Raw genomic sequence first — 14,636 nt, forward strand, 5'->3', positions numbered from 1 at the left:
TATTGCCTCACAACAACGCCTGCAATCAAATCAGATTCCACCTACACAATGGCTGCAGTAGGTCGATCCAGAATATCAACCGTATCAAGCAAAATATTTTCAAAGAACATTATCTCACACCTCGACAGGAATTACTAATGAGCCTATCAAATCTCTCATCAAGAATCATACCTTCTGGCACTTCTGGCAGATTCTGTAGACTCATAAAATTATTCCAGTTCAGTAATGAACAATCCCAAAACATTGCTAAATTAATTTCAATTCTTATACTGAATTTAGATAAGGTACTCGATCCGATCATAAAGAACATTCTCCTTTAAAAGCTCATAAATGAATGGACACAGTATCCCAAGAAAAACTACATGACGACTGGACTGATGTGAGGTTCACAGGATAATTGAGACACTAAACCGCTTAATGTATGTAGTCTGTGCCTATCTGATTTATCAGTAAGCATGTAAGAGTTACAGATGAAGACAGAAATACCCAGCATTACTACAGATATGGAAAGTACTGACTAGTTAGAATATCCCCACAAATCTCATTTAGAATTCATTGTTTGCCTCTTCCTCGGTTTTGAACCTAATATTCTTTGAAGTCCCTTGGCATTACTATTATCACTTTACAACCTCATGGTGGTGCGACAACAGATTTCAGCCTCCAGGAACTCTCTGCGTTTTTACCTGTAGTTTCTGTTCGGTCACTTTCAGACTCAGGAAAGTATTTATGGGCATCAAACGGCTGAATCCTGGAATCTGACTCTCCCCGATTCATTGGATCAAACGCTGCAAAGACAGTGACTGTGTCAAGCGCACAAATGGTGAAATGGATACTAAGACAATTAATTGAAAAGGTCTTTACAGGGATGGCAAACTATTCTTTGGGTTTGGCTTGGATTGAGGGTGTATAGAAAAGAATGTGTCTGCATCATGAGCATCCAACTCAAAACCAAATGGCTATGAGTGGAGAGGCCCAGGAACTTTTATACTATATTACAAGGCTCTAAACTTCCCATGTGGGACTATACTAAACATCTCAGCAACAAGCATGGTTGTGATTCATATTGTTTGAAGCAGGGTTCTCCAATTTTTTCTCTCCCCTGATCACTCGAGGTGGTCTTCACTTTAACAGGGAATCATATAACGATGAAGAGTTTAAAGCCCAAAGAATGATGGTGTTTAAATTGCATATATTTTGCAGTGTACACTCTTTACATTTAGATGCCAAGTTTATGTTAGAAGTTTAAATATAGATACCAAGTTTATGAAAATCAGACAGACAAACAACTTTTGAAATCATATCATAAATGGAAACACAGGCCATTTTTTGTGGACGATTTTGAAATGAATTTATGGTAGACTAAGCAAAATTTTAAGTCTATCACTTACTCTTGGATGCAATCTGAATTATAAAGAGGAAACAGAAAGTGTTATGATGCATATGCATATGCATATTGTTCACAAAAACAACAACAAAAATTTTAATTATTCATCACAAAACCAACCTTTCTCACTCATTCTTCTCTCCTTGTCATATTCAAACTTATCCCGAATGCGGCCAACCTTCTCCCAAGTATCACCATTCCTGCTTCCTCCTTGAAAACCTTGATCCTACATTTTAGAATCATAAACAGTCATTCAAATTAAACCAGAGGATTCATTCAGTTAATCCAAACAATGAAGACAGGGCTTCTGCACGGGGAGTATATTACAAACTTTGACACAACAGAAAGATACTTCATCCTTTCTTTTATTTGTTTATTTTTTTGATCGAAATACTTCATCCATTTCAGGTTGCACCGACTTTGGACAGCATGACAATTTCTAAAATCCACCCCCTTCTGTCTCGTTAACCGAGATGCAGATTTATCCGTGGCCGGGTGCCCTCTTTTGTGCCCAAGAGACTAAGTATTCACAACATTATTGGAAAATTCCAAACACATGTATATAACTTGGAAAAATCAGCCTAGAAATATACAGCATGGGAGAAATGAGTATAATCAGATTAACTGTTCTAATATCAAATATAGAATCTAGTCTTATTACTCACTAGATACAAGCACCAATGTGTTTCGGTAAGACGGTAACCCTAAATTCTCCGCTCTTACCTTACAATATCTGAAACTGGAAGCAATGAAGTATGCATAGTTACTTAGTAGTAAATAATGTCATCATAACAAAATATGGGACATTGTACATTAGTAGCGTTAATACCTTAACTTGTTCAGAATTGGACCGCCTTCTCCTGGAAAACAAAAACTGACATATGTAAATACAAATACCTAATGCTCCATTCATAATATATTTGAATAAGATGAAATTAAAAAGATTGGCAGGATAAAGTTGACAATGGCATCCTTCAACAAAGAATTTAGTAGAGAAAAGAACTAAAATTGAGTGCTGAACATAAAGGAGGTGCATAGATGCGTACATTGGACTCAAATGGCTTTGAATGCACCAAGTCAGAAGATAAATACAATTGTTTAGAATGTTAAACACATCATACTTTATTCCTTGTTTGCTTACTCATTTACTCCACTTAATTAAAGTCATTTCTCTTCAAAAATCTCTTAAAATGGAACAAGGAAACCTTTGGGATTTTTTCTCTCAAATTTCAACTCTTAAACATCAATTAAATCATCTCCGTTCCTCCCTACGGATAATGAAGCCCTGTCTCAAGTAAAGTCTATTTCTAATTTTATTAATACCTTACACGCAAAAGAAGAGGATTAATGGAGACAGAACTCTAGATTAATTATACTTACAGATCAACCTTTCCATGTTACTGCTAATGTTAGAAGGAGTAGAAATAAAAATGATAAATTGCAAACTGATTCAGGTGATTGGCTTCTTAAAAGGGAAGACATAGCTGATTACCTTCGTCACTCTTTCTCCTCCCTTTCGATTCTTCCTCAACTCAGACTATGTCTCCTGCCTCAGATGACTCTCTAATGGATATATCTAACTTATTTGATTGTCGTATTACACCTTCTAGTAATGATTTCCCTACTTGTCTATCAAGTAAAAAAAAATAAAAAGTACTAAAATGTACGAACGGTCATAAATCTCCTGGCCAGCTGGCCTGCATGAGATCCCTGCCCTTTTCACGAACATAGTTAGACGACAAGGAATATATATATGGTTCAAAAGTTCTTACACTGCATTTTGAAGAATATCTCAACCACACTTTAATTTGCTTAATACCCAAGTCTCAAGCTCCTTCTAAGGTCAAAGATTATATGCCAATAGTCTTTGTAATGTCTCTTACAAAATAATTTCTAAGATTTTGGCCAATAAATTTACTCCTGAAATCTATCTCACCCAACCAAGGAGCTTTTGCTCCAAATAGGTCCAGAGGTGATAATGTCGATGTGGTTCATGAGATCATCCATAAAATTAAGCATGTCAGAAACATGAATAAGAAAGGCCTCATTGCTCTTAATTAGATATGTCCAAGGCCTATGATAGGGTTGAATGGGCTCCTTTACTAATCATTTTCTCTATACTTGGGGGTTTTCTTATAAGTGGATTAGTGTAATTTGATTTTGCATATCTACAGTAACTTATGAAATCTTCCTTAATGGTTTTCCTCTCCAAACTTCTAAACCAAATAGAGGACTTATACAGGGTGACCCTCTATCACCCTATCTCTTTATTCGTGAAGCTCTTTCTAGACTTCTTCATAAACCTCAAGTTGAAAAGAACATAAACTTACCAAAATATTTAAAGGCTCATCTGGCATTTCTCATATGTTATAAGCCAATTGTTGTAATTCCTCATCCTTCACTCTCATAGTCTCCTGCAGAATCAAAATTACAAGTTCACAACTGAAAGGGAGAAGTATAATGAGTTTACTGGAACCGCTTTTCCTTCTAATTTTCTTTTTTTGAATCTATTTTCCAGTTTTGTCCAGTCATTTCAGAAACCTCAGATTGGATATGGTATCCACTGAAAGAGTTCTCCGTCTCGAGTCTCTGAGGATATTCAGGAACTGATTTCAATTAAAGAAGAAAAGAAAAGATGTATCCATCAATTAAAGTACCTTCATAATTGCCAAGTCATCCATTGGACTTTCAGTTGTCCTATTGGTCACCATTCCTAGAGCAGTTCTCATAGATATCTTCATTGCTGCTTCAATTTCTTTAGTTGATTCCAACGCCATCGAATTGGCAGCCGCAACCACCGCGGCAACAGTTCCCAGTTTTGCAGAACCATTCCCACTTAATGAATCTACAGCTTCTTTATGAGCCTTTAGCACTAATTGTGTTGCCCTGTTTGGAGGTTTTGCAGACAGTAACAAATAAGAACATGCTCGTGAAATTGAAAAAGAAAAAAAGGGGTGGTGGTGTGTGCGCGCAGGGGGAGGGGGTGTCCAGTAAAGTTGAAGTAACGAACAATTTAATCTTTGATCTGAAACGTATTGCATTGTGTCATACATGCTTTGACAAAGTTCAACCAATAAAATAAACATCATAAGTGAAATTATATACAATAAAATTGTAAATAGTTCCGTAGCTTGTGTGTTCCAAGTAACATATGTAGCAAAGATACAGACAAGTGTATTCAACTCTAGTCACCAATATGAGTGCAAAGTGTCAGAGATGTATTCACCACCTAAAACAGACAATACAATATTTAGCGCAATACAGCACCAAGTAAAAAGAAAAGTAAGCTTACTGTAGCGTTGATACCCATGCTTTCGCAGCACCAGGAGTTTCTGCACATAAGAAATAATCCTTTTTTTGCGGGGTTCCAATATTTAGTAAGTTAGTTAAGAATCCTTAGTAATACAACCAACTGTAAGCCACAAAAGAAAAATCCCTCTCTATATTGCCAATGAAATAATAATTCATGAGGATACAGAAACAGCAACCATCATACTTGGGCAGTCCACTGTAAAACGACCCGAGATAAGAAATCACTTTAAAATTCATAAAAGCTGGTCCTTAAAACAAAAAGACAGAATGCCAAACTTACTGGAAGTTTACAGGAGATAAGCTGATTGTGCTATTTGCATCAAATGTAATGGTTCCCTTCACAATTGACTCATTTCTCCTCGTCCTAAGTACAAAATTAACATGAATAAAAAAAAATGTAACACAATGTGAACATATCAATAGTTCTTCTTCAAAATTATTAATAAAGTAGCATACTTGTATTCCATTTTTCCAGTGGTTGGGTCCAAAATCACCCACCGCTCGTTCCATTTCCTTAGCTGTTCAAGGGGCGAGAGAATAATAAGTAAATAACTTTAAAGAAAACAAATTGGTTCAATTGAGAATTTGTTACCGTTTCGGAGCGTTTTAGAAGTGGGCCCTGTAAGAAATTCCTTCCGGAATTTGACGATAGCTGTCGTTTGATCTTCTCCAAGCTATTCTCACTATCTCCACCTCTCTGCCCAATACCAAATTGATAATAAATTAACAAACTTTTTGAATACATGATTGCTTAATTGTAATTATTAATGTAAAACTTACTGGAGAAGATGCATTTGAGGCCATGGATAAAGAAATTTTGAAAAACGTGAGTAGTTTTGAGAGATTGATAAATTAGAGTCAATATTTCGCGGGAGTGAGAAGATGAAATTTTATGTGTCGAAATGTCAAACTGGAAGGTGGAGGAATTTGGTTGCGGGTCAAAATATTTTGACTGGTAGGAGGAGCACAATTTTAGTTGACCATGGACAAGGTGCTTTGCAAAATGAAGAATGTCATGACTAATGTAGTGACGGCCGGCTCTGAGGGGTAGGCCGCATAGGCCACCGCGTAGGCCCCACTTATTGCTATACAAGTATGTGAATCGTGCTACGTATGGGTGTTGTTTTAAGTCTTTAAACCTGTTGCTCACTCTAACATCTTTCGGGTAGTATGATTTTATGAATTATAGTTCTAATCTAAAAAATAATATAAAAACATTAGGAGGAGTTGAATATAATTTCAGTGTCGTAAAAGAGATTTTCTAAATTATTTTAAATAATATAAAGTTAATTCTAATTTCAATAAAGTGAAGGAGTTCTTTTGTAAATTGTTTAAAAAAAAAGACCTGATTAGAATAATTAAGGGAGGTGGTTCTAAAATCTTAAAATAGAGAGATTAGAAATACACTATTCGGTTGAGAAATCTGACTCCTAAAGACCCGGCTATCATATAGTGTAGAGATATTTAGGGTCCTAATGGGATAGATATCCACTACTCATGTCTATATTAGTATACTGCATTGCAGTGGGAGCTTGAGCGGAGCATAGCATTTCGTTAAAAATAAATTATACTCTTTGCATTTCGTTAAAAATAAATTATACTCTTTAATTGAATTAATTATAAAAATGTCACTCGTTAAATTAATTATTATTTAATTATAATTTTTTTCTAAAAAAAAATTAATCGTCACAGTAGGACTAAAATTAAAAGACTTTGAAAAAAATTCAAAATTTTCAGATAAAAAATTAGGCAAACCACGTAACCAAGTTCAGTTAAAAAATTGAAATACTATGTTCTATTAAAATTAGCCCAACCATGTAACCCTATTACTCAAACGCTTTGAAGTTAGAAAAACAATCATAAGTCCAGAGTGCCACATTGGCATAATTAAACTCAGCTCTACATAATGAGAAATTTTTATTTTATCATGTCCCAAATCCCTTTAACAGTCTCAGCAATTACTAATGTGGTCATTGTACTGGTAATCTAGTATGCAATTTTGTGGCTATAAATTTAGTACTTTTTAATCCGTAAATGAAAAAATTCAATTGGATTTCACATCATTACTTTTTTGTTTCGTTTTTCTGGACTATGTCATGAATAATCTATAATACCCGATTCCTTTCAAAATATTATATTTTATGATTGCAAAATCGAATAATTTGAGCTGTTAAAAAAAAATTTAAGTTGACAATGATTTTTAACTAGGTTATAGATTTCCAAATGAGATGAATTTTTGTGTAGATGCTATCTATGATTAGTATATCATATCCACAAATTATTAGCCCTTGAACTCATTTTGTAGGAAAGTGTGGTATAAACTATGCTATAAAAAATGTGGTAAACGGAAACTACTCGTGTATATATATATATACTAGATTTTTGGACCCGTTCAACAAACGGGGACCGTTTTTATATAATTTTTTTTTTATTTTATTATTATGTATAAAAAATCTTACTTCCAAACTATATTGAAATTCATACAGCAAATTAATTAATCAAAGTTCCTAGTGCCAATAATTTGTTATGGCTATTAAACAAAGTTACAAATATAGAGCATTGAGCAAAATCCATTAAAAAGTAAAAACTTGCGTTGTTGGTCATCAGTTAGGGGAAGACTAACACGAAGGAGCTCCACTGATATTTCATTATAGCACTTGTTGCTTCTAACCCCAATAACTGCAACATTTTGACCCACTAAAGAAAGCAATTAATGTAGCCACTTGAGTCATTATAAGTAACTTAAGCTAAATAAATGTATGTGTGAACTTATTATTTTACATCAACGAACGTTCCATCTTCACATCCTTTTGGGAAAATTGAATGAGAACCAAACTCCAATTTTTTCAATTATTATATTCTATGTGATTAAAATTAAAATCAATTGAAGTGGAAACATGTTATCAATTCCTATGGATCTATGAATATATAAAGAGGGTACAACTACTACTATCAAATTGATTAACCAATTATGGAATTTTGCTTTAACCATATTATACTATCCTGCGCATTAGATATGTTTTCTTAAGCCTCTTAGAATTACCACTAAGCTAGGTGACCTATTGGCCATACTTTTAACCTTTTTCTTCTTTTGCTTACTTACAAATGGTGACCTCCATATATTAGGTATGCATGCACCTTAGGAATTGAAAGGAAATTGAAGTGTCTATGTATGCTAATTTTCCTTCTCCAAATATTTAATTACAAACTCATTTATACTCTTAAACATCCCAAATATGCCATATTCACCAAGATGATTATGCAATTCCGCATATATGGGACTTCCGACTCAACAAATTCTTTAGAAAAGTAAAATATTGGTAAAATCATGTCAGCCAGTACATCCAATTTGATTTTTCAATTTTTGTTAATTTAAATATATATAATTCTACTTGAACTAAACCATAAAGCTACACGCATCTGAACCACAAAATAGAATGGGTAGTAGGATGCATGTTCACTCCTAAAACACTAAGGCAAATGTATGTTAGAAAAATGAAAAGAGTGTTACACCATCCTCTAAAACTGTTATTCACCTATTGCTTTTAAATTATGTGCTCCGCTCAGTCACAATGTGGCTGAGTTTCTCTCCCCATCCTTACTCTAAAATTGTGTATTTAATAGTTTGCTAATACTTGTAGAGTCATACATTTTATCTTTCGAAACAAAACTACTCAACTAAAAAACCAAATACACCAAGAAACCAAATAGCAAATGCCCCTCACGCCAATGGTCAATAGTTCTTGAGTCCCATTTTTTTTATAAGAATTCGAAAATAATTAAAAAGTTAATAGCAAACTCCTATAATCCAAAGAAGTCATAAGTGATTGTCATGTACACTAAGTTGGAATGAAGTAAACTTAATCTAAAGAACCAAACCTATAGGGGAAAAAATTTGATGAAACCTTTTGAGAATTACCAATTAACTTTGTAGCGGTGTGCTCAACATCTGTCCGCCCTTTTCTTTTCTTTTTTTTTTTGCAATTGACTTAACATGAAGATTTTTTTTTCGCACGGATGTCACGATGTTATTCATTTTACTACCCCTCAAGATTGTTCGGTGTTTCTTGACAAATAAAAAAAATACATACTCACTATAACTTGCACAATTTAGCCTTGAGAACCCGCTCTATATTGAGTGATCAAGTAATTACAATGGTGGCGAGGAACGCACATCCCCGTGACGACACCGAGATGCATCTAAAAAATCCGTGCATTTGGCCATCCCCATTGAACTGAGGTGATTTTAAAAGTATGGGACATCCTTCTTCAATGTGCAAAAACTTTGAGTGCATATACGGGAGAAACTTAAGTCTTTCAATGTGTGCAATGGAAGCAAACCTGCAATTGAAGTATTCTAATTGAGCTGTTGAAAAAAGAGCACTTGGTATACCACTTTCGGAGGGAAGTGTGGGCAATGTTTTAATGGTAGTTTTGGCAACCAACAGGGCGTAACTATTCCTTCTCGGATTCTCGTGATGCATGGGTGTGTCTATAGAATTATAGCATCAATCAATGTGCATACATATGTTTATAGCAATTGACATCTAATTCACTGAAGAGGATATGCTACAAACTGATCAAATACTCATATCGTCCAAGCTGTTTTTTCAAATACTAACCACTTGACAAATAATCTGATTTTTAGTAAGTCACTACTCAGTCCATTTAGATGATGTTGGTTCCATTGAGTTTACCAATGAACAACCATTAGCTAGATTTTTCATTTATCGATAGATTAACGTAAATAGCAGTTAATCGTGCCTTTATCAATATGCATTCACAATCCCCTAATAGCATGCATAGGGAACATGAATATGAATGAAACCTACTTGTTCAAGTACAAAGCGGATGAAGCAAAATTATGTCGATTGACAATTGCCGGATAAAGGCCATCGCCTAATGGCCTCGCGATAGTCAGTACAATTTCGCGGCAAATGACAAATTTTGGTTGTTTCAAGTTAATGTCGAGGCGCCTTTGCAAGCTAGGTTGCCATTAATAATTTTATTTGCTACCATTGTGATTGTAGTGAGATATGGTGAGCCGATCAAGCCGGGTCATCATCCGGACATCACGAAAAGTCACCGGCAATCACATGGCTTGAAAGATCACTTCTCATTGTGTAGCCAACTATCATTTTGTATGGCAACCTTACTTTCCATCTCCTCTCAGTAGTCGGTATTTTGAATTCTTTGTTGTAGCTTGTATCATCAAAAATAAGATAAGGTAAGGTATAAAGCAAGAAGCGGTTCGGTTCAAATCCGTAATGACTAGAGCTAAAACAAATCACTTCTACTTTTAGCCGGTTGCAAGATGAGGTTCCAAAGTCCACTAACCCGTTGAGCCCCTCTTTCAGTTTACTTTGCAACTCTTACAACCTTGAGAGATGTACTCACTTGTCATTCTCTTCTTTCTATAGATCACCATGCTTCTACTCCTTTTGAATTTATTCACTACAATGTCTTGGTGTCTCAAGTTAGTTCTTGCTCTGGCTGGCTTCTGGTCAAGATGGAGGGCTATATATAAAAATGAGCTCATTGGATAGGCAAGCAACTGGTACGGTTAATTGCTCTGCCTCCTTAAGATGTCCATTTCTAGTGATGAAATCCACTGTGTCTACAGGCTAAAAGCACAACAACAATAGAATCAACCCGATTAAACTTGATGCAAAATGATTTAATTTCGAATGAACTCTTCCAGCCGCATATATGCATGCCATGGAGGGCTAAGATTAGAGCTGTCCAAGAACTATAAAAAAGTCTCCTTCATTAATTCAATTTATATATGCAAAAGATGAAGAATTCTTCATCCATCCATGGGGACATTGTTTTAATAGAATTTAGGGGAAAAAGAGCACACATGCATGCATGGATGTGGCTTTGATTATACCATCAAAACTTAGAGAATATAGAGAAACAATTAGAAGAAGTTACTTGAATCAAGAGTGATAGCAACTCTTACTTTTCTGAAAACCCCCAAGCTTGATTCACATAAGTGGTGCTTGTTTCGTAAAGTTATCCCTACAATTAAAAAAAAAAAGACTACACATATAACACCATTAATTAACAAATAATCAAAACTACACTACTTTAAATAATCAAAGCCACCTTGCAGTTCATCGAACACTTTTTTCTTCATAACTTTTGTGAAATTCAGTTAACAAACATAGAAAGTAAGAAAATATATTGAAAACCCAAGAGAGACAGAGAACACGATAGTTTATTACAGTTAGGTTTGATACTTTCTTAAATTTTAATTGACTAAAATCCACACAAAAGAATGATAATTCAAAAACATAGATCAAGTTAGCAAACATTGACTACGAAATAAATTGAGTTCAAAGTTATGTAACTTAATATAATTGTTATGTTGAATTATTAATATTTTAGAAAGGAATCCACCTATTCTCAGTCTTAGCTTAGGAAAATAATCGAAGCAGTATATTTGCTACAAAGAGCCAAAATAACTCCGCTTATGATATTACCAATTTTCATGAAGACAAAATTAAATGAGATCAGAAAATGAAGATATTTCAGAAGATCCTCCTTTGCTTCCAACTCATCACATCATGTCCCTTTGTTTGTCTGGAATCTGTCCTTGATAATATACGTAATCGTAGTTTTAAAAGTGAACGATGAAGAAGAAAAGTGAACGATGCCAAAAATCTATAAAAGTGAACGATGAAGAAGAAAAGAAATCAAACGTATAACAAACCCACAAACCCTGAAAGTTCATAACTTGGATTTTTCAAGATTCAAAAACCTGCATTGAATAGCTTCAGAAGCCACATTCAATCTACAATGCTCCCCCTATGACTATTTTGATATGTACTGAAGCAATAATTGCATAACTCGTAAACATTCCACTAAAGATATTGATCGAGATTTTCTCTAAATACTATCATGCACAAATTCATATAAGAGTTCAAAGTGGCACAATGAAAAGCAAAAACCTAACCAACTAATTTAACTGAATTGGAAAATAATGAACTAAACAATGTTAGTGTGGCTACAATCTACTTGGGTCTGTAGTTAATACTAACTCTAAAATTTGCGAGAATTACATACCCAATTAGTTGACCTGAAATTGCACTACCAACCATTGTCTTTCACAGTTCATCCTACGTTCCAAATTCTAATCTAACACATAACACATCGACGTATCCAACACTATCATATATATATATATAGCTAAAACTATATAATTTTAAAATAAATTCTTTGTTATCAATATGTGACGACCCAATGAAAGTACTCACTAACATCAAAATTTAGATTACCAAGAATTTAGAATACCAAGATGCTCATGATGTAATATAGTTATATGGTCTAAGCTAATATAGATTTTCCAAATTGAACCTAACAAAGAGGAATAATCATGGCCACCGAAACCTCCATGACCCCTGCCAAAACCACAACGATCGTTTATGTCTTATCTCTTTTTCAAGTCAATAATATATTAAGCAGATGATGAAGAGGATCCCTGAACAATAATCTATAAAAAAAAAAATTGGATATGATCCTTAGAAGCACGTTAGCGTTGATGAAGACGACAGGGACATGGAAGCTAATTTTAATATAATCCGAAAGGAGGAAAGGAGAAGTGCAAAGAGGAGGAGGAAAGAGAGCTTCAACTCGAAGAAGTGAAGAGGGAAGAGAAGTTAAGATAAGATGCAAAGAAGTGCAAGTTAAGCAAACGGTGACTCAAGAGCATTCCTCATTTGTTTTTTAATATGATCTCTCAGGAATAGTCTAGGATGATATGCACTCAGCTTCTGATGGTCATTGCTATATCATACATTTGTTCATGTTAACTGGATTATTATACCTAAACATGTTTGGCTTGGTTTACTTTAGTCCGTTTTCCTTCTTTTTTACCCAAATTCCTTGATCACAATAGTACAATACTCAATAATTACATAATATATTGATGAAGCCAAAAATTTATTAGACATTGCCACCACATGATATTTAAAGTACACAAAAACAAAACTAAATTCTAGAGTCGATGCATAAGAATTTTTACTAAGAAGTTGTTGAGCAGTAATTAGCATTCTGAGAGTCGCATCAGAGCCACTCTAAAGTCAATTGTTGAACTAATGCAAACCAAGATAATTTAATGAAGGTCCACTATCGTTAAATAACCTATATAGAAAATTAATTTCTACTGCAAACAAACTTGTTTTGCATCCAGTACTTGGTTCAATTTAAAAAACTATTTCAAGGTGCATAATAATAAACCCATGAAAAATTAGTACAATTGCATATTCCTTGGTTTCAAAATTAGTATAATATTGTACATTTTAGTGATTCCAGAGTGTACAAACAATTGATCATTAAAGGCTATATGAACTTAGTATTGCAGAATAAACGTGTAAGATTGCTACTACCCTGAAATTCAAGCTAAGCAAATAATCGATCAAAATTTGCAAAGTGAATAAGAATACCCCAAAAGAACTCCAAAGCTACAATATATTGTCAATCAATTGCCAACGCGACAAACTCTATTTAACAGGTGAGAACAAAGCTAACAACGGCGTAAAATTGATTTTGAGAAAAGAGAGATTAAGATTTAAATGGAGAGAATGAATGGTTTTTGTTTTTAGAGTTTCGAACCCATCTTACGAACGGGTGTTGTTACATAAAATTATTCTTAAAAATATTAACAACTATGCATAGCTATGAGATATGAATATTATATTGATTACTTATCCAAATTTCTTGCAACGTAAAAACCCCACTTTCCATAAAAAGAAATAACCTACATTTGATAAAACCCTTCGACCGTTATACAAAAAAAAAATCTAAAAATATTAACAACTATGCATAGCTATGAGATATGAATATTAATTATATTGATCACTTGTCCAAATTTCTTGCAACGTGAAAACCCCACTTCACATAAAAAGAAATAACTTACTTTTGATAAAAACCCTTCGACTTCTTTTTGTTGTTTAATAATAGAAGTTCGATTGAAGTTTTGTGAGAATACCTAATGAATTAAAGATCGTATTGAAGATACTTGAATAGCAAGACATTCCCAATTATACAAAATGAGATAAACACCATTTTAAATGCAAAACTATACTTGTGAATACATTCTCACTACATATAATACAACTATGTTTTGATGTTAGTTCAATACATACCATTTGCATCCAGTTTTTGCTTTCCCGTTACTTATTATTTGAGATTAGTTCAATGTATTTACATCCAATTTTTCATTTCTTGTTAATTATTCTTTGAGGTTAGTTTAATACATTTGCATCAAATTTTCGATTTCCTGTTACTTATTTTTTGAGGTTCAATGCATTTATATGCAGTTTTTCAATTTATCATTAATTATTCTTTGAGGTTAATTCAATGTAATTGTATTCAGTTTCTGATTTCATGTTAAATGTTCTTTGAGGTTAGTTCAATGCATTTGCACCTAGTTTTTTTTATTTATTTATTTATTTATTTTCCGTTAATTATTCTGTGAGGTTAGTTCAATGCAGTTGCATCCAGTTTCTGATTTTTCGTTAATTATTATTTAAAGTTAGTTTGATTTGCATCTAGTTTCGATTTCCATTAATTATTTTTTGAGGTTAGTTTAATGCAGTTGCATCCAATTTTCAATTTTTTGTTAATTATTCTTGGAGATTAGTTCAATTCAATGCATTTTTATCTAGTAAACAATTTATTGTTAATTATTCTTTGAGATTAATTCAATGTATTTTCATCTAGTTTTCGATTCCCCGTTAATTATCCAAGGTGGTGTGCAATGCCCACTTTTATTGATCCTTCTGCATTGTCCTTACAAACATGACATTAAAAAAAATAAAAAAATAAATTATACATGATTAACTATACAGGATATCAAAGATTATTAGCCATTTTCTGATTTTATGCTAATTATGATTTCCCTTTAATTATTCTTTGAGATTAGTTCAATGCATTT

At 33.5% G+C, this 14,636-nt stretch overlaps 1 protein-coding gene across 1 annotated transcript; it reads right to left on the reverse strand.

The window, feature by feature from the left end:
- Positions 1-630: 630 nt before the first annotated feature.
- On the reverse strand, positions 631-5,630 carry LOC147520801 (uncharacterized). The gene is made up of 9 exons (XM_086594335.1): positions 5,477-5,630; positions 5,289-5,393; positions 5,153-5,214; positions 4,977-5,060; positions 4,861-4,892; positions 4,677-4,758; positions 2,214-2,244; positions 1,505-1,610; positions 631-785 (listed from the first exon to the last, which is right to left on the reverse strand). Exons 1-9 carry the CDS (start codon positions 5,498-5,500, stop codon positions 631-633), a joined length of 681 nt encoding a protein of 226 aa, XP_086450461.1. The 5' UTR covers positions 5,501-5,630.
- Positions 5,631-14,636: the final 9,006 nt, after the last annotated feature.

The sequence above is a fragment of the Coptis chinensis genome, chromosome 2, assembly GCF_015680905.1.
Source record: "Coptis chinensis isolate HL-2020 chromosome 2, ASM1568090v1, whole genome shotgun sequence".
Lineage (NCBI taxonomy): Eukaryota > Viridiplantae > Streptophyta > Magnoliopsida > Ranunculales > Ranunculaceae > Coptis > Coptis chinensis.